Source organism: Ptychodera flava, chromosome 17 (genome assembly GCF_041260155.1).
Source record: "Ptychodera flava strain L36383 chromosome 17, AS_Pfla_20210202, whole genome shotgun sequence".
In the NCBI taxonomy this organism is placed as follows: Eukaryota; Metazoa; Hemichordata; class Enteropneusta; family Ptychoderidae; genus Ptychodera; species Ptychodera flava.
The window spans coordinates 18,523,586-18,544,474 of NC_091944.1; the positions used below are offsets into that span (position 1 = coordinate 18,523,586).

Here is a 20,889-nt window from a genome sequence, read left to right on the forward strand (position 1 = left end):
AGTACTGTAGAGAAAAGAACCATGTCGTAAACGTACTGGAATTCATGGCAACAAAATTTTATGCACATTGCTAAATGTCAGAGTTTGAATCAAAGTTGTGCATTTTGGCAACTACGAGCACTAGCTTTGCTGCACACAGCCACTGAATTATTGCTGTTTGCCAAGATGTGTTCACTTGTACATGTTCACCATAAAATGTTAATTGGCCATCATTAAATGATTTTAAAAGCTATACACAGCTTAAAAAAACAAACCACGCAAACAAGAAAAAGGAAACTCTTGGCTTTGAAATCTCTTTTGTCTGGCAAAATTCAATCACATGATTGATTCTATCAAGTTCATTTGAAAATGTGAAAATTGGACAAGGCAGAAATTCCTTCACATAAACATATAGTCAAAACACAAAATGTTTAATTTGCAAAATACGACTAGCCAGATATAAAGTGCTTTAGTAATGTCACTGGTGACATTTCTGTCACAATGAAGGAAACTTGTTTTTACTCAAGTATAACATGGAGAGGTTTAAAAACCTTGACCAAATATGACGGCAGCTGGAATGGAATGGGAGCTACGGTACTGAAATTTACTAGTCTAGAGTTGATGGGTAATAGCTTTACATGTGATCACAGTAAATTTTCTGGACCCTGAACAAAGTTTTCTTTGTGAGAGTTTTGCAAAATGGCAGTAAGAAGGAAAGAGATGACATATCGCAACTCACATTTGAAGGATGTTTTTAAGAAAGAAATTTTTTTTGGCTTTTTCCTCTATAATGTAAACTTTGTTACTTCAGTTTCACAGAAAAATTTCAGAAACACTTACACTAAGCTCGCATATGACCCAAAGAATAAGCAAATGATATTGTGTTCATGTGTTTAGCATGAATATTAATCTTTCACATATACTGTATTTAACATTTGCTGTATCTGACAATACTCTTCACAACAGTATATAGTCTCCTCTGAAACACTCGTTTTTCAAAATTCATTTTATTTTTCAGAATGTTTTGTATAATTTGTATAATTCCTGGCATTTCCAAAAAAGCTGTTATGTGTGTATGTTTGGGGATATCTTACCTTTGAGCTTGAGAAACTGCTTTCATGTTGTAAAGTTTTGGTTGGTTTCTGTACAGCGGTAGAACTGAAAACATCAGCACTAACCGGCTTCTTCATCTGGTGTTGCACATTGCCCTGTCCAGCCCCAGTCCTCAGGAACACGTTACTGTACTTGGTCGGCGAGTTCGCCTCGCTTCGAATCTGACTCCTGAGGTAGGCCTTGGCTTTGCTGATGTCAGTGCTTTTGTCCTGGAAATACGCCCCTCTCCTGGGAGGGAAGTATCTCGCTGGGGGTGAGTTGCTTCCTCCGTTGGGGCTGGTGCTGCTGTACCCTGACATTAGTGTGTAGGGGCTCTTGATGGTGGCTTTGAAGTGGAGGTTTGGTGACGCTGAGCCGTGTTTACATTTCTCATCCTCATCTTCGCTGCTTCCGACCAGTTCCGCTGTGTATTCGTATGTGATTGGCAGACCTCGGTTGGCATTGGTAGCTGTTAAGGAGAAGTTTTGACAAGGTGATCTTCACTTTCTTTTCTCTTCTAAATCTTGGACCGAAAGCCTGATGGATTCTGACTGTGGGCTATTCTCGTCCACAGTTAAAACACACTCGGCTGAAAAAGCCATATTTCCATCACACTTGTCATGGTTGCAGGAGAACATGGCCATTGAAATAACAATGCAGTACTGCAAAGTGGAATTACTCGATGAACTTAATGCCATGTGACACCGAGTGAGTATATACTCTGACTCAGCATTAGATTTATTTTTCCTGAAATCTTGGAGTTCTACTTTACAATCCAAGAGTACGCTTCAATATCCAAAGGCTTGCATTCATCCTCTATAAAAATTCTTATGGAAGGTTGTAATGGAAATACATCATTATGGAAACAGTGCTAGTATATGACACCAAACCAAGCATGGCAACTTTCACTTATGAATTTCAAAATGAGTGGAAAAAAAAAATTGGTTGTTTCTCATCCTTGGGTTTCTTATCAAAATGATACCAAGACACACGTTTTACAAATATCATTTTTGGATTTTTTGAGCTCACAAATAGTACATACAGACACGAAACAAACATCAGGGCATATTTCCATGGTGACACACATGATCATGATAATGACAAGTTAGTTCAGTGTTCAGATTTTTTTTCAAGTGAATAAAAGACTCAGACGCGGTAAGATCAATGTCCATTTCTTTTTTCAGGTGTAAAACGATGATACCTACACTGTGACATGCACAGGAAAAAAATAGTTCACAAAATAAATTAGCCGTACGTGCATAAGTATTCTAAGACCTACCAGCATGTGTGTAGCCATGTTTGAATGAAATCACTGTGCTGTGGTTGGTGGAGTCGTCTAGCTTGTACCGTCTACTACTCTCTTCTTCCTGTTGTTGAAGGGATCTTGTCAGAGCTAGGATTCTCTGAAGTTGTACTTCATCGGAAAACTGCAGTGAGTGGAAAACGTGCATCACGATGGAAAAAAAAAGGTAAGGGAAAATGTGCATCATGATGAAAAAAAACAAAACAAAACAAAAAACAAAAACAGACATGGCTGCATTCATGATAATTCAAAGATTGGCATTTCTGCACTGAAAAAATGATCAAATTTTCATGCAAAGATATATTTTGCAGATATTGCAGCTGTTTTATTGAATGTGAGAGAAAGGAAAAATATACCAGCGACGTAGAGAACATATTATGGCAGAAGTCAGGGCTTATCTTCTGCTAGCAGATTGTTTAGCTGTTTCACAATTTGGAACCAAAATACAGGGGGGTTAGTGGTCAGTGTTAGAATAGTGCTCACCAATACTATTCTGTTCTGTGCATATTTAACCAGGATTTCACACTACACAGTTAGACTATTTCAGGAACTACTGAACTAAAACATAATGCATGGTAGTTGTGCAGGTTTGTCCATCCACTAGAATATCATCACACCTGTGTGAGAATAATGACTGCAGTGCGGCGAGAACTGGTGAACGAGCCTGGAGGAAGCCACAGAAAACGACAGGTAAAGTTGGTACGCTAATGTCATTGATTTTACACTACATCAGCTTTTGGTGCTTTTAATGTGGTTATTTTCCTAAGGTTAGGGGGCCTAAGCAGAGTATCTGCATGCCTACACAGCTGTTTAGGTTCTAACTTGCTTTGTCATGTTCACAATTCTAGTCTAGTCTAACCTACACTTGGGGAGAGATAACAAACATACCCTTACACCAGATGCTTCTCTGTCCGATCTGTCTGCTATCAATTTTTTCATTTCTTCCGTTCTCTGTTTCAAAAAGAAAAAGATGAGGATTAGAAGTCAGTTGAGTCCATATACTCAAAGTCACATAAAATTCTAGGGATTTCAAGGACTCTTTTAGCAATTTTAAATGACTTTTTAGGTCCAAAACACGGTATTTCAGATATCTTTTCTACAATACATCATTTTTATATAAATGAATAACACAAATCTTTTGTTGGCCCACTCTGTCCTTGAATACCTTGGACATCTTTTAACCTCATTCTCCTAGATCCTGCCACTGAATAGCGCTGATCGTAATTCAGGTTTGTTACTAAATTCAGCTGCAGTATATGGCTGTTGGTAGAGCAATGTATAGTTGGGCCAGTTAATCCCTTGCAATCTTCTGATCCCTATTTTGCAATGGAAAAACCCGAATTTGTCTTTAAAAACAATTGGACTTTACCATTAATTGGAGGAGAATGGGTGAAATATTGAGACAGTTACCTTGGCAGCTCTCTCTTCTATCCTCTCCTGTGAGAACATTGGAATGCCGTTGTTGCTGCGGCTCTGGTAGCGATTCACGAAACCTGGGTACTTCTTTGCAGCATTCATACATTTACCAAATGCACCCGTCTGGTGAGGGAAGGTTAGAAAAGGAAAGGGAAAATATGGAAAGTTTGTCTAGATAGAGTAGGCTTCTGAGCTGAAAGAGAAACTGTGAAGACTATGAATGGAACTGTATTGAATTTTAGCAACTGAAAACTGGGTAGTTTAACTATCCCATGCATTAAATGCCCATTGGTAATTACAACCCCATTACCACATAAATTTTCTGATACGAAAAATAATATTGAAGCATTTGCATATTCATTCCTTTTCTGCTATGGATATTTGTTTTCATGCAGCATTCTATTTTATATGCAATCGATAGATGAGGCAAAGACTCTTTCTTAAGCATAGGTACAAGCTTACAGCTCAGGAAACGGACAGACTTATTTCTCGTAACTTATGTAAAAGGAGAAAAATTAATAAAGGCCAAACATTTCACTGATTTTATGGAGTCCAGAGAAGCTTATAAGATGGCACACATATTTGATATCACTGATAATTATAGTAAATACATCTACTGAAAAGCTTATCTCTTATTTTCAATATCTAATGAGCATTATCAAAAGCTAAAATGTCAATGAAACTGGCAATTCTCAATGAGCAGGGGCTGAGATACACACAACAATGTGTATGTTGGAAAGAACACATGCACAATATTTTAGTCTTTAGATTATGTAAATCGACACACATGGATTGTAAGTTTGTTACTGAGATAGGTCACAATGCTGTTACATAGCTCATGACTTGTAGTATGTAAGGTTGAAAAGGAACACACAGTAGGACCACACTGCACTCTGAAGCATTATCAGTTATAGGAAGGACACACCAAAATTCAAATCAATGTGAGAATGAGCGAAGCCACACAAAGTCAACACACAGGCTGTGCATTTGACAGAGATCAGATTATATTAGATTAGATGAGATAAGATTAGATTTCTTGGCTGGTATAAAACAGCAGGGTTGTCTCGTTGTTGAAAATCACCATCAGCAGGGCTGTGAAGTTTCCGTACACTACTGGTAAACAGATCCAAATTTTGCTTCTTGAGAAAATGATCATGCTGCTCTGTCATTATTTCAAGAGTCAAGTGGGAGTGTGCGACTCTAGTATGTTTATAAATGTGATTTTGTCATTCAACATCACTGTTGTTACAGCCTCACGCAGTCACATATTCATATCATATGCAACAACACTCAACCAGTTCTACTACTCAGTGCTATCAGTATGACCATGTAGACTTGGACTCCGGGCCCTATAAACAATTTTCACAACAGTTGGTGATATCCAATCCCAATACCAGATTACTGGATGCTGTATTGTTTTGATTAAAAATTTAAATCTTTTGGAAGTTTTCAAGTCAACCAACAGACTTTTCTTACATTTTAGTAATGTGTCCAAACTGAAAATTTAAAACGTCTGCTCAAAGCATTTAGGGTTTATGCTCAAAGGTGCATTCGGATTCAAATGGGGCATGAACAGTCCAATGTTGAGTGTTACAAAATTACAAGAATTGAAAATTTCTTTGAGTTCATATTTCCATTTTCTGACGAGAGAGGACACCAATATCTGCCCAGCTCAGCCAACCAAACCTCCGCTTAACTATGATTATGGAAGCAAAGCGTGGATGATGAACGAGGAGGCAGATTCATGGACATGGCTGGGGTACTGCCATTGGCACTGAAAACAGAGAATTTGAGCCACAGCACAAACATGGAGTAACATTAAACAGTCGCTGTTCTGTCTCATACAATGGGTATCTAGTAGTAGTCTTACCAGAAAGCATTTCAGTGTGTGCACAAAAAATAAGGGAAGGAAATTCACAAGTTAATATCAAACTTTTGATAAAAAATTAGAAAAAAAAGAAAAAAAATATAAAAAAGTAAATAATTTCAAAACTTTGTCTACAACATTGCAATAAGCATCTTTGCAAATAATGTCAAATTCAAGGATAATTAACAATCAAAAGATTTTAAACTGATCTGATTGGGAGATTTATTTTCAAAACTTTGAGAACACAGTGTTAATAGAACAAAAGTATTTGAAAAAAAAAATTCCAAAAACAAAAATCTTTCATTGCTTTCTATAATTATTGTGATCATCTTGATAAGTACTGACAGATGCCAAGTTGGACTCTCACTCTGTTTTGTTTTGTATCAAGACTTGTTAAACTTGTACTTGACTTGACAGTAAGTCAAAAACACTGCAGACGATTTCTAATAATATTTTTTTGGCCAAATGCTCCTGGTAATCGTAGGATCAGGCATTGATATGAATGTGTAATTGTTCAGTCAATCAGTAGGTCAGTCTGCTTGTCATTCAGTCTTTTTGACATATAACAATCTAATTGTTCCTTCTCTTTGCCTTCAGCATCTTACTGCTAGTATATGCATCAGTGAATGTCTATCTGTCTACAATACACAAGTCTGTCTGCCTTGTTTTCTGCATCCATCATTTCGTCAATATGTAACTTTTCTGCACATGTCTGTCTAGGACATTTTCAAATCTGTCCACCTGCATGTCGATTTCCATCTGCAATTCACTATCTATCCGTCAACCTATCCATTCTACCATTTCACTAGATGGTCTCTACCTGCAATAGGTCCAGAGTTAAAGTCTTTCTGTCTATCTCTGTGTCACTCTATCTGTGTGCCAGTTTATCTGCCAGTCGTGTGTATCAGATTATCAGTGTGCCAGTCTATCTGCCAGTCAACTTTTCAAGATCACTAGACTTCCGTCTCACAAATTCAAGAGATCTACAACCACATAACTATCTACAACACAAAACTACCTACAACATCAAAATGGACAATCACACAGTGCTCAGAAAAAACAGGCAGTGTACGTGCACCGTAGAAGTGCATGTCTAACAAAACACAGCTAAAAGACTAGGTGCATAACAAGGTACTCTACGTGTATTTGGGAGACATCCTTCGTGAGGTGTTCGTGCCTAGGCCTATCCCAGAATTCCTTGCTCTCAGTGCGAATGATTTCGTGAATGTTGGTCTCCTCCGGCAGCTCTAACAGCTGCCCCTGGAGGAGGCGCACTTCGGTAGGCTGGGGCTCTGGCTGTGGCGGTGCAGGTGCGCGAGGGTTCTTTTCTCGTTCCCTCATAAGAAACTGTGCTACATTGAAAGGCCTTACGTCTAGTCGGAAGTTAGTCGGTGCTGGATTGAAATCCCGCTTGGGCATCGGTGCACCGCCCTCTATGTCGGGAAAGGGCTCAAAGCTTTTCAGCTCCACCAAACGGTACTCCTGTATGGGCGCCTCCGCCCGCAGTCTCAACTGTTGCCGCAGCTGGTCGGGGTGCGGTTGCAGTGCAATCCTTAAACGCTGCACAGCCAAAAGTTAATGATACAACAGAAATTGCGGAAAGAGATGGTTAGGGGATTTTTTTAATGATGATAGGTTAGCAGGCTAGTAGTGGGGGTTAGTTATCAAAACAGAGCAGTGATAGGTGATACACACTCATACATGTAGAAGATAATGTCTCACCGAAAGTAACTGCTCTCGAAAATGAAACAAAAAAAATATGATGAAAACTGATGATGTAGCATGCCCTGATGATTGACAAGTTGTCAGTGAATGAATAGTGATGAATGGATGAGTTATCTATTCTGGGAATTCCAGGATGAAGTGTAAAAACTCAATGAACTGCTATACTGCTGTGCACAGACTGTCCATCAAGAAGTATTGCATACCATATCTGTAGCTGTTGTGTGTAAACACTGTTGAACAGCCATATTCCTAGTTTTCACTAAAATTATACTTATTTATTTAAAAAACCTTTGCTGTACTAACTAAAGTAATTTTTATTGAAGGAAGAGAAGAATTTCTATGAATTACTTACATTAGAACATACATGTAGGTCAATGTTAGGTGCATACTGTATTAATATTAAAACTTAAAAGAATGTGGTCCTGAAGGCATATCTTTATTACTAGTAGTTTGTCATGATTCTTTCCAAGTAAAAGTACAATTGTATTGCAGCAATGCTAGAAGCTCAGGAATCAGAAATCATTTCAGCTGAGCAGCGTAACTTTCACAATTTCTGCTTGATTTATGGGGATGTACGTCACAGAATTTTAGAGTTCTATCCTCCTGCAATGACAGTGTATAATTTTCTGCTGAAGCATGTAAGCATTCAATCTTTTCCTAAAGTTTTGCAGATTTTTGAACTTCATTAACAGTACGAAATTCTAACTGAACACAGGTAATTCCGCATGTTCGGAACCTGTGAAGTCTCTATGAGCTCTCTTGATTCAAAACACAGCACAATCACTCTGCTCCCCACCCACTTCATAATGGTATAGCCCATCTCACACCATACAACCAACGGGAGAACATGCCACAAATCACATGTTTACCAGGGGTGACAGGGTGTCTGCATGGCCTTGGAAAAAAGAGTGTTCACTTGCTTTGTGATGGCTATCCACGGCAAAATCTTCAGCACACCGAGACGAATCCTTGCCCGCTGAGAGGTAGACATGTGGCCACCTGTTTACACGCGTTAGCTTCTTCAATGTCAGGGGGTGATTGGCCTGTGTGTGGAGGCTTACAACATTAATTTGCCATATAAAATTGAATATTAATGGAAACTTATTTTTTTCTCATCAACTGTAAACGAAATAATCACGCAGAGAACACTGGGGTATACACAAGTAGAATGAACATAACTTCACAATTTACAGGGGGGGGTCATGCAATTTGAAATCTACCGGATTAGCCACAATTTGAAGCTGTTTTAAAGAAGAGGGTTATTTTCACACATGGACTAAATTTGCTAAGCCATACTACGACACAAGCACTGAAGCACAACATTAGCGAAGGCTAGCCACATGCCACAAGCTGTATTTGAGACAGCTACCTAAGCAAGCTTGGGGAATCTCACATGCTGAAGACTCCCTAAGGTAATGAATTTGTGCACCATCATGTATGCGAGATACCCCCGGGGGGGGGGGGGGGGGGGGGGGGTACCTGTTCAGGAGAAGTGGTAGGGGTGTGCGGCCGCAGGTATAAAACCCAGGGCCCATTTTAGACCTAAAATCCCGTTATTTTAGGACCCCATTTTAGACCTTTATGACCTTGACCCAGGTCAAAAGTCAAAGCGTCAAAATTTTTAAAACGGAAAAAAGCAAGTATTTGCCCCGGCAAAGCCTACCACTGTACCGCGTTTAGAGCTATGTTGTTGCTGGCCAAGCCATGATTTCCAAAAGGAAATACCAAAAAAATTGATTAAAGAAAATTTTGTCTTTCACCCTCACCGAATTTTGGTCCAGCTTCTACAAATTATCAACTATCTGCAGTTACAGTCTGACTGGTGTGTTTTTTGGAAATTGCAATTCACAACAAACCTCGCTGTTCATCTGTAAAGCAACACTACTTCATGTAGCCATGGTTGACCTGTCTGTCATGATCAATACTAGGAGCCACTTTGTTTTGGTATTTTCTATTGGGCAAAAATCTTCCATATATGGAGTTCTGACCAATCAGTGACGGTGTTTTACAACCAAGTCGATATTTACTTTGGCGTAAGCCAGGGGGTCTCTTTAATGGTTCCCCTGCCACAGAAAAAGATATTGATGCTTATAAAGTGCAGCTCAGAACCCTGCGAGCGAGACGGGAACAGACGGTTGAAATTTGTTCTTGTGTGGCACTCAAAAATCAACCCCATTTTAGACCTTGGTTTACAGTGGAATTGATACCCCCATTTTAGACCAAGTTGCTGAAATACCCACCCCATTGGGCGGCACGTATACATATAGGCAAGTAATGGAAGTGACCCCCCGGGGAGATACCTCACTACCAGAAAACTTTGAAAGCTTGGACCTTTCCTTCTACACACAAATACTGGATCAGGAAGTTTGATTTCCTGATGGTTTTAAAAACCAGGTGGTATTAGATAGTCACAATCCAAAAGTTGTGAAATTACATGTTGATTAACTTTCAACTCTTATTCAATGCACATAAAATAAGTCCCAAGCTAGTTTTATTTTTTTACTATGGTACAGTATTAAATAATTTAATGCGTTTTTCCTTCTAAATGATGACTCCTAAGCTACAGTTAAGGAATGTATGTTTTGTTGAAATAAATAAATTTTAGCTTTTCTCTCTTTCATTTCCTATTGTTAATTTACACAAGACTGAAAAATTAAGTTGAGTACTTAACATTCAAAAAAAAAATTACATAATTTTTTAGTGCTGTAAACTTACGATTTCGATTTGTGGAGCCAGATTTGTTAAGAATCCCTACTTCATGATCAAATATTTTTCAACTGTTTCAAACCTCTTTTTTTTACAAAGCTTCCTGTGGTTGATGTGACACCCAACCATACTGAATAAAGTCATGTCCTATGATTCACTAACTCTGTGAGTAAAATAATATAATCATTGTCTTTAGATTGTTGAGGTTGTGCAAAATGACAACAGCTAATCTCTACAGGCAACTAAACAACATCTACATCACATAGCATGCAAACTTCTAAACTGATATTATTTTGCATGAAAAAATGTGTGTTTTCAGACTCAGCACTATTTTTTTCTCCAGTCCTGGTAATTGCTTAACAAGACATGGAAGTCTGTAAATAGACTCAGGCCAATGGAGTATTGGGATGGACAGGCCATGCACATCTGATCAAGCAGTACCAAGGTAATATGGGTAACAAAGAGGCTACCATGACATACAACTGACATCCATGCCCATGCTAGACTAAGGCTTGAACACATCACAACACTCATTACAGTTGTTCAGGTTTGATGCAGTCTTTGTACGATGAGCTGGTCATTTTTCTAGGTTCCCTACAAAGCACTGTAACAGTGGCTTCATCAGGAAGTTGTTTGTAAAGACCTGGGACTAACTTAATTTCCACACATGAAATATGACATTGCAACTTCTTGAGTGAACCAAGGCCGCCTGTAAAAAGTCTGTTTTCAGAAGCCCGCCCTCTGTGTCGGAAATGGAAAATCTTTCTTTTAAAATTTCATTCATTACAATCGGAACCATCACTGTTCTCATGTCTAGAGTAACGGTGTTGCTAACATCAGCAGCTGCATTTTGATGAGACTAATGTCTTTTTGATTTTAATTCAATTATGAAAATTAATTATAGAATTATAGAATATAAATGATTTTCTGAATAAACAAATTTAAGATGTAAAGCCATGACATGTAGTGAAATGCAATATGGATATGGACTTGTGTACACGCACCACATGAATGGGATGTGCAATAAATTTACCAATGAATGATATATAAACAACTCATTCCATTTTCTTATACCCAAGAACAGCGCCCTCTAGCAACAGACTATGCCCACTGCAATGCACTGCTGAAAACCCAGAAAAGTGACCTCCCTATTAAACCATAAAACATATTTTAAATTATATCACTCTTAAAAGTTGGAAAACACATTTCAAACTTATAAAACACTTAATTTTTAGAACTTCATGCATGCTTAAAAGATTTTATGCTTATAGTTTCCTAAAGGGTGGGGAAATGTCAAAATCACCAATCTGTGGGTAGACAGTTCCATGCAAGGTTGTCAACAAACACCAAAGTCAGCATGCAAGGTCATGAATAACGTAAAATAATCCAAATGAGAATGTCTTGATACAGTACATAAATGGCATTATGTACAAAGCTGATGTTTTACAAGATAACAACTTGAAAATAAAACAGTGTAACACTTATAAAGATGTGCAAATACTTGTGTTTGAAAACACAAAATGTTCCGAACTAGAAACATGCTTCTTTTTCTCTTGTGTTAATAGTGGACTTTTAATGTTACGTGTTTATCACTTCAACTATTTGTGATAAAACAAGTACAGAGAAGCAACTGTCTCTTAAAAACTGGTTGCTGTCCATCCCCTTTCCCAACAAATGGACTGATCCTGACCTTTGAAAGCCAGCGTGGATCATTCCAATATATGGGAAAGCTGCAATGGATGGACAGTAACAATTGCTTCTGAACAACATGCAATATTAAAACATCCTTTATTTGAAATAATTGTTACAAGAGGTGATGATAAAATTAGTAATATCCTAGTGCAGTGGTTATCTGTTAATTTTTCTTGGAACTCTTTTTTTCCAAAAATTTAACATACCTGTTTCTTCTTCTGTCTTTCAGCCTCTGCTCCTGTAACTTCAGGTAGGGTTGTCTGCGTGAACAAAGAAAATACATTATGTTTCGTTTCATATGAATTTCTTCTCCATTTTCAAGTCATGGTATATTGAATTTGTCAAACAAAGTGCTTTGGAACTCAGAGCCATGATGACAAGATGACAGGAATCATAGAGAAAGAAAAAAACAAAAAGAAAATTTCCTAGTTGCCTTTTTTTAATAATGATATCAAGACAAAAATAATAAAAGTCGGCACTTTCTGATAAACAATCAGCCATATTGAGCTGACTATGAGGGCTGTGAATAAATTACCTCAATGCTAAAATGGAAAAAAGTTTTTCACAACGTAACACAGCTGACAAAGACAAAGGCATAACATACTGTTGGCAAAAGAAAGGAAACTTTCATCAGGTTATTAATCTAGATCATCTGGTGAGACAGACTTTTTCTGATTCAGTCTTTGATTTTTTTGCCCATGTGGGATATATAAATCATCTCAAGTTATTTGGATTTCAAACAACTCATCTAATATTCATCCCTGGGGTAGTTAGACTGGTTCTTTCTAAAATGAGCTGCTCATCCCTCTATTACATGTAGAATGGTTCAGTCTAATTGAACAATTTACCTTTGCATCGTTCCTACGGTCAATTTATCACGGGACATTATCCATAAATATCTCAAACACTATTCAGTGCTGTTTCACTGTCTACTATCAAGGAAACCAATCTATGCTGTTTTTTGTTGCAGATTTGAAAAATATGGTATAAACTGTGCCGACAGTAATACTTTAATAGAGTACGCTATTTGGCTAATATAAGCCGTAAAAAAGCATAACCTAATTCTGATTTCACAAATTGAGTCATACAATACACAAAGTACGAAAATTACTGCAAATTGACATCAAACAGGGCCCCTATAGAAATATCCTTCGGCAATCAAACAAGTCAATTGGATTTCATGTTTCAACTGTACAGCAACGTTAAGTAATGCACTTTGTATATCTCGGACAAATTAAATTACAACTGAGGTTTTCACATGATATATGAATTTGAATACAGAGGAAGAGATAAGGACCAAGTTTGCAATTTGTTCTGCTTGTTACATTAATTCTGTTTCATGTCCTCCAGCCACCATTCTGTAAATTCTATTCACAGATTTTGACTCTCAAATATCCACCTTGTTCCCTTTCTTGTCTGTTGGCTCAAAATGTTTGAGAGAATTTTCTAAATATAACAAAAGCAAAGATCTAAGTGCAGAACTGGTACTTTCATAAATTATTTTAAAAAGAAAGTTTTGGATGTAGTGTACAACATTTACGAGGCCAAGCTTTCTCTGTAAATCTTCTGAAACTCTCAAAAGCAGTGTGTTGCTAACACCTTCCCATTTTGTATCTATCAAAAGTCCTTAGGCAGAGTGCCCAAAATATATTTTTTTTTCACTATGCTGTACATTTTGCTACATTGTTCTCTGAGAAAATCATAGTGTAAAGTACATTAATAATAGATTTTCTTTCATCCTTTATAGACAGAAATTTGATTTTTTCACAGCACAGCGCACAATTTTATGCAAGACATAATTGCTTGCGTTACAAAATTTGCATTTTTCCATTAGGAGGTAGCAAAGAAGTGGCAGTTTATTATAAAATCTTCAATTTTCCATTTGTTACTCTCTATTTGTCAAGACATTGATAAAACACAGAAATACAATATGCCTAGCACACAATTTACTGATAGCACTCACGCATAAAACATTAAGCAGTCAATCTATAGAAGCATTTTACAAACTCAAATGAACATATGAATGTAAGTGCAAAAGCCAGCACTGCAGGATATAGCAATTATTGCTTTCAACAGGACAACAGTTTGCTATTAGGAGCTTACCAGCAAATTTACAATGAAGTAGCAAGGAAGACAACAATGTCTTTATTTTTATTTTATCTCTGCCCATTATCAATTTTGGTATAGTGCTCATTAATATTATTATCCTAATTAAAACTGCTCTGATAGCTATTAAGATTGTTATTGATAAAATATAAATTTATGCTTGGAGAGGGTTTGACTTGGAGTACAGGACTTACGGATTGGATGGTTTCCTGGCGAGTTTCCTGAGTCATGCATTATTAAATGTCAAACCACAGAGAAGGGGGGAAAAAAACAGAAACAACACATAGGATAAAGTTGTGAAGGTCAAAGAGGGTGAGAAATAGGATGATGATAAAGTGTATGCAAAATGAAACATGATGAAATGACACACACAACATGGGATGAATAGAATGTATTGATAGTGTACAACAGTGTAAAGTGTAATTCTGTAGTTGTTGATGCAAAATTCTGCCTCTTGTGTCGATTTTGATGAAAGACGCAACCACAGCAAGCTTCTCTCAATGTCTCTATTGTCTGTTATTTCAGTGAACAAACCATTTCTTCTGTTTTTTGTTAGACAAGATTTACATAATTATATGCCATTGTATAACTTTTCAAAGAAGGTGACATTTTGAAGTTGAACAATTTCTTGAATTTCAGATTTTCACATTATCTGGTGTGGAAGATAAAATGCAATCGACTGAAAACTCAGTATTTATGCAAAAAATGAGTTCACTTTGATCTGATAATGAAATGAAGAATTATGGAACTGCAGTCACTCTGAGGAAAATTGAGATTTGTATGTTCCACACAAATAATAATAATACACGGGTTAGATGAAGTACACGATGTAACAAATATGAGAAAGTGAGCTGAATCATGAGTGAAACGACCACATATATACATAAAGTGTCCTGATATCATAACTGTTGACTCATTCATCAAAACTATGTTCAAATTTTCGCAGAGATGCTCTTTCGGATTCACTTTGATTGTCAAAAGTTTGCACTCAGGCAACAAGAGCTATCCAAACAAGAAATGCCTAGAACTTTTCTTTTCATGCTACATAATGTGACTTGCAAGAAAGTATTAGCTAATTTTGAGGTTTGAAACATAACTGAAACCACACTACTACATGATAAATGGTATTTTTACACTTGACAGATCTTTCATTCTGACTGACTACACTTACCGGTACACTTTTTGACCTCTTCTTCTTCTTCTTTTTCCTTTTATGTTTCTTTTCAGCACCATCAGTCTCAAGTTCAGGAGGTAGTTCAGGGTCAGGCTCACTGTCGCTGTCACTGGAACTGGTGATATGACGTATGAAATGTAAGAAGCTATTGAGTGTAGTATATCATATGTATACCCTGTACTACTATTAAATAGTGTCATATGAAACTCAAAATTTTTTACTAAGGGTGAAACTTTCAACAAAATAGGACACATTCCAGAATGAAGTTTTTTTTTACAAATATGAAGTGAAAGCTTTGGAGTGGCATTTGACCTATGACCCCATGTCTATTTTACTTGTGGCAAGCCATGCCATAAGCCTAGACTTGGTTCAAGTCGGTGAATTTTAAAAAAATAAAATCATTTATAATAGTTTCTCTTGTGTCTCTCCTATTTCGTACAAACCTATCCGGATTTGGCAGCTCACGCCAGGTTTTCCCCGATTGAATGCGTCACGTTTGAGTCTGCGCAGTAGTGAGTTAGTTTCTGCCGGATTCACCGACTTGGACTTCTTGCAAAGTACAGGCGGTGAGACGGACTGTGTACACAGTGACGTAGAGCAAATACAAAATGATTGACAGCCCCCGCCGTTATTCTGGCCAATAAGAAGAACGCTTGCTAATAAACCTCTGCATGCATTAAAAAGTTTGTTGTCATCTCCGTGCAAAGCTAGACATCGAGTACGTTTTATATCTGGGCGAATAATGGCATCAAGTTCGTACATCAACCGCGTTTTACAACTGATCGGTCGACCATCGCTAATCATGCGAGATTACCAAAGAAAGCTTGTTGAGAGTTACATTGAGGGAAAAGATGTGTTCGTCTGCGCACCAACCGGCAGCGGAAAATCACTGACATACGAAGTCGCTCCACATTGTTTTGATTTCCATCGCTTTGGGCACGTAAGAGAACAGGCTACAACTGTAAGGACGGTGTCTTTTTCCATCCTTGAATAACCGGCCACGATTTTCGCATTTTGTAACATGGGCCCAACAAACAACACAGTATTTTCACGCGTTTTCGGTGATAGAACAGAGGTCGTACCCGCACTCGACATTTTGTCAACAACGCCGTGTGAGTTTTATGCACGTCTCGTTTGGGTCAATTGGTAACTCCTCCCAATGTGTAAAATTTAGTGATGTCATCTTATGAATAAAATATGAGTAAAGAAAACGTCATCTCATGAATAATTTATAGCAACGCAAACCCTGCAAGAAAGCCAAGTCTGTGATTCCGGGTGAAACTCCGCTGTATAGCGTTCACTCCACTCATCGCGTTCACCCTACTCATCGCGTCCACTCACGCGCGCGTTTCACATGAGAGCAAAATACAAATCATTGCGTTCACTCCACTCTAACATTCACAAATCACAGATATGAACCAAGTCTACCATAAGCCATGCCACATCTTAGAACTTTGATTCTCTGGTGGGTTCTCACAACCTAGTAAAATGCAGTACTTCAGATGTCTACCAACAAAGCTGTGGAGATCTGCAAAAGATTACTACTAAATCAACAACTGATGGACACGAAATCAACTTACTCTGATTCAGCAAATGCCTTTGTGATGTCCAAATCTTCCAGTATCTTGATGCAGCCGTCGATAGTTTCCACTGACATATCATCAATGATCTGTATTGCTGACTGTTTGCTGTCGATGTTCACCCCTACAAGTAAATTCTTTGGCAAGACCGCTTTGGGTTGATCTTTGGTTCTGCTGTTGTCGTCCTGTTTTTCTTTCTTCATGTTGTTCATTCTATCAATCAATCAATCAATCAAAAACATTTATAAAGCGCCAGGATCAATAACCATGTTATTTCAAAGGCGCTGAGTTTTTAACATCAGTGTTCATGCGCTTTGGCAAATAAATGAGTCTTGAGTTTTCGTTTAAAAATGATAACACTTTGGGCCTGTTGAATGTCAGAAGGTAGAGCATTCCAGAGTTGTGGTGCTGTGATGGAGAAAGCACGTCCACCATACGTTTTGAGTCTGTATTTGGGTACACACAGCAGGTTCTTAGAATTGGAGCGTAGTGAACGACGGGGTTTATATGGCTTGATCAGATCCTGAATGTAGACTGGGGTCAGACCGTTGAGAGCTTTGTAAGTTAGCAGGAGAATTTTGTAGTCAAGTCTGTACTGAACTGGCAACCAATGAAGACTGCAAAGTACTGGTGATATGTGATCTGTTCTTCTTGAACGGGTGATGATTCTGGCTGCGGTATTTTGAGCTCGTTGAAGCAGCCCGATACTGGATCTGGGGAGACCGTATAGAAGTGAGTTACAGTAATCCAATTTTGACGACAGTACAGCATGTATTAATACCTGACAAGTTTCCTTGCTCAGATATTTCCTGATGGATCCGATTCGACGTAGATGGGCATAAATTGACTGGCAGGTTGTTTGGATATGCTTGTGAAACATATGGGTATTGTCAAAGATAACTCCAATATTCCGGGCTGATTTGACTGGCGTAATAACATTTGAGCCAATGGTGATTTGACTGACAGGATTTTGAGAATGGTCAAACTTCGAACGAATGAGAATGACCTCTGTTTTTGAGTCGTTGAGTTGTAGCATGTTTTGTGTCATCCAGAGTTTGATGTCACAGACACTGGCCTCAATAGAGCTGACAGCGGACAGTGAGTCATTGTGAAAGAAAGACAGGTACAATTGGTTGTCATCTGCATACTGGTGAAATTCCAAGTTATGTTGACGAATGAGTTTTCCAAGTGGAGAGATGTATATATTAAACAAAAGTGGACCGAGGACTGACCCTTGAGGTACACCGAACTGAAGAAGATGGGGTTTACTCGTAACATTTGCAATTGCTACAGACTGGTGCCTGTCCATAAGATATGATTCTAGCCATTTATGGGCAAGAGCTGTAACACCAAGGTCAGACAGCCGGTTCAACAGTATGGTGTGATCTATGGTGTCGAATGCTGCTGATAGATCCAGGAGGACAAGTATAACACTCTTACCGGAATCAAGAGATAGGCATATATCATTGTGAACTTTCAAGAGAGCTGTCTCAGTACTGTGATATCGTCTGTATGCAGATTGTAGTGGCTCTAGTAAGGAGTTGGTAGTGAAGTAGGCATTAAGTTGAACTGCAACAACTTTTTCCAGGACTTTCGAGAGGAATGGTAAATTGGATACTGGACGGTAGTTCTTAAGAGTGTTAATATCCAGCGACGGCTTCTTCAGTAATGGAGTTACAAGAGCAGATTTAAGTGTGGTAGGTACATGTCCAGATCGGAGAGATAAGTTGATTGTTGTGGTTATATACTGCAGTAAATTGTCCAGGCATTGTTTCAATACTGATGTAGGAAGTGGGTCAAGAGAACAAGATTTGGTAGGCGATTGCATGATGAGAGTTTTTATGTCTTCTGCTTTGGCTGGTTCAAATGATGGAAATGTGGACGTACAGTTGGTTTCTCTATTGATGATCTGTTGATTGCAATCAATGGAACTCAGGTTTCTGCGAATATCTGTAATCTTGGTGATGAAATATGAATTGAAACGATCTGCAAGTTCATTAAGTGTTGTATGGTTGGGAAGAGAATGCGTTTGGTTGGTACAAAGTGTAGAAATTACTTTGAATAGTGTTCTCTGGTTGCCTGCATTTTCAGAAATGAGGTTGGTATAGTAGTCACATTTAGCCTGACGTATTAGTTTATTAACATGAAGGCAATGTTCTTTGTAGATTTGACGGTGTATTTCTAGCTTGGTGTTTCGCCATTTACGTTCAGCAGATCTTCTGTCCTTTTTCGCTTGGTTGATACTAGGATTATACCACTTAGTGTTTGGACGAATTGTAGCCGTGCGCTTCTTGATTGGTGCATGGACATTAAGAAGGGTAGAAAGTCTGGAATCGTACGTTAGTACGGCTGTTTGAATGTCTGTTGGCAGGTGTTGAAAGTCTGGAACAGATGCTACGTCACTAATGAAATCGTTCATAGGGATCGAAGATATGGAGCGATATGTAATTTGACGTCTCATAAATGATGGTTTCTGAAACGCCAACTTTGCATGTATTGGGTAATGATCCGAGAGACTGTGACAGTCAATGAATATTGAATTGACGACTTTGTCAGAGTTGGTAATAATCAGGTCTAGGGTATGGCCCTTTACATGTGTTGAGTCACAGACCCACTGTTTTAAACCGAATGAGTTGACAAGTTCTTTGAATTTTATAGCTGTCGAATTGAGTGAATCATCCAGATGCACATTGAAGTCACCAACAATGAACAGATTGCTTTTATTTGGAACAAGTTTTTCCAATGTGTTTCCAAACTCCATGAGGAACTGTGACCCTGTGAATTTATTCTTGTTACTTGGAGGCGGACGATAAACGATGAGAAGATTCAGAGAGATACCTTTGTGCTGAACTGTAGCTTCTGTTGCTTCAAACGATTTGACATTTTGTAGTGGTTTCCAGGTAGTCAGTTTCATCGAGGATTTATGCAACAGTGCTATGCCACCACCTGAGGATGAAACACGTGGTGTTTGGTGAAACGAATAACCATTTGGAGTACATTCATTTATGACAAGTTGATTGGCATTTTCTGTCAACCAGGTTTCTGTCAGTGCCAACAAATCAATGTCATGCTCGGTTATATAGTCACTCACTTCAGGTGCCTTATTGCAGATAGATCTGGCATTCCAAGTGCAAAGCAATACATTGTACTGTCTTTGTATTGGTTTACATTGATTGATGGCAGATGTTCGCAGTGGAATCTGGATCAGGTTGTTGATGTTGACTCCGTTTGAAGTACTGGTATGTTGTTTAGACAAACAGGAAGGAGTCGATGTTAGAACTCTAATTGGTCTCTTTTTGTTGATTCCTGCCCTTGTTCCTCTATGTGTTGATGGTCTCGACTGCAGATTCAGTGATTTGATAATCTTCCAGGTTGAGGTGGGCAATCTACCATTGTGAATGGTCGGTGAGGTGTTCAACAGGTGGAGAAATAGTCTAGAGTACATCATTATTCAGTGTACTCTAGACTAGAGGCCCTCTAGAACTCTAGAAGATGGTTGATTAAACAAAAAATGTTGAAATTAGTGTCAGTGAGGAAATAACAACACTTGGGCATGTATCATGGCTAGGGTTGCAATTCTTCAAGGGTGCTAACACTCACAAGCAAGACTTTCCCCACGGTTTTCTGGGACAAAAACTCAGTGTGATGCACCGAAGTGCAGTTAAAATTGAAAATATGGGAAGAAACTGTTGACAGAAGTTTGGGTTTTTATGACTTTTGACACTAAAACAAACTTATATATATGATATATCATTACTGCATGTGAATATTTGTCAGAAACTAATTCAAAGACCTGATGTATAAAAATATAAATATTATGAAATTCTAATTCTATCTTAAGACCAGCCTTTGCTTCATGGTGATCGATTACTGTGAGGCCCTCTAGAGCACTAAGGAAGAACCAAAGGCTCCCTAAGATGCTCTAAATGATCAGGTTTGCCTGAGGCATTGTCTCACCTTGATCTTTCTTGTCATTATCACTGTCTGAATCACCAATCCTTGCGCCAAATCCTGGCATAGAGGGCGGTAGCATTCCTCTCTTCTCCAGTATTTGATGTGTCAGCTGCTTTGTGAGTTCAAGTATCAATTCAGTGTATAAACTGAAAGTGAAATAGTTAAAAAATTGTTGCTCAATATTCCCTGCAGAAATGTCCTGACCATTTCACTTCCATTGCCCAAATACTGCGGTCCAGCTTTACATTGAATGACAATTAATCTTATCAAACCTTGGTGTCAGAGGGTTTTTGAT

General features: G+C 38.2%; 1 protein-coding gene across 9 annotated transcripts in view; it reads right to left on the bottom strand.

Moving 5' to 3' along the window:
* The window catches only part of LOC139115677 (uncharacterized), a 107,434-nt gene that overhangs the window by 6,692 nt on the left and 79,853 nt on the right, over window positions 1-20,889 (bottom strand). For 2 of the 9 annotated variants that reach the window (XM_070677975.1, XM_070677977.1), the window contains exons 16-24: window positions 20,597-20,740; window positions 16,641-16,853; window positions 15,058-15,175; window positions 14,081-14,107; window positions 11,987-12,040; window positions 3,785-3,913; window positions 3,263-3,325; window positions 2,351-2,498; window positions 1,074-1,540 (exon numbers count right to left, since the gene is read on the bottom strand). In XM_070677975.1, coding sequence (XP_070534076.1) covers window positions 1,074-1,540; window positions 2,351-2,498; window positions 3,263-3,325; window positions 3,785-3,913; window positions 11,987-12,040; window positions 14,081-14,107; window positions 15,058-15,175; window positions 16,641-16,853; window positions 20,597-20,740 — 1,363 coding nt within the window. Of the gene's footprint in view, window positions 1-1,073; window positions 1,541-2,350; window positions 2,499-3,262; window positions 3,326-3,784; window positions 3,914-7,028; window positions 7,218-8,251; window positions 8,426-11,986; window positions 12,041-14,080; window positions 14,108-15,057; window positions 15,176-16,640; window positions 16,854-20,596; window positions 20,741-20,889 lie in introns of all 9 variants that reach the window. The other 7 variants (XM_070677979.1, XM_070677978.1, XM_070677972.1 and 4 more) reach the window with 6 other exon arrangements.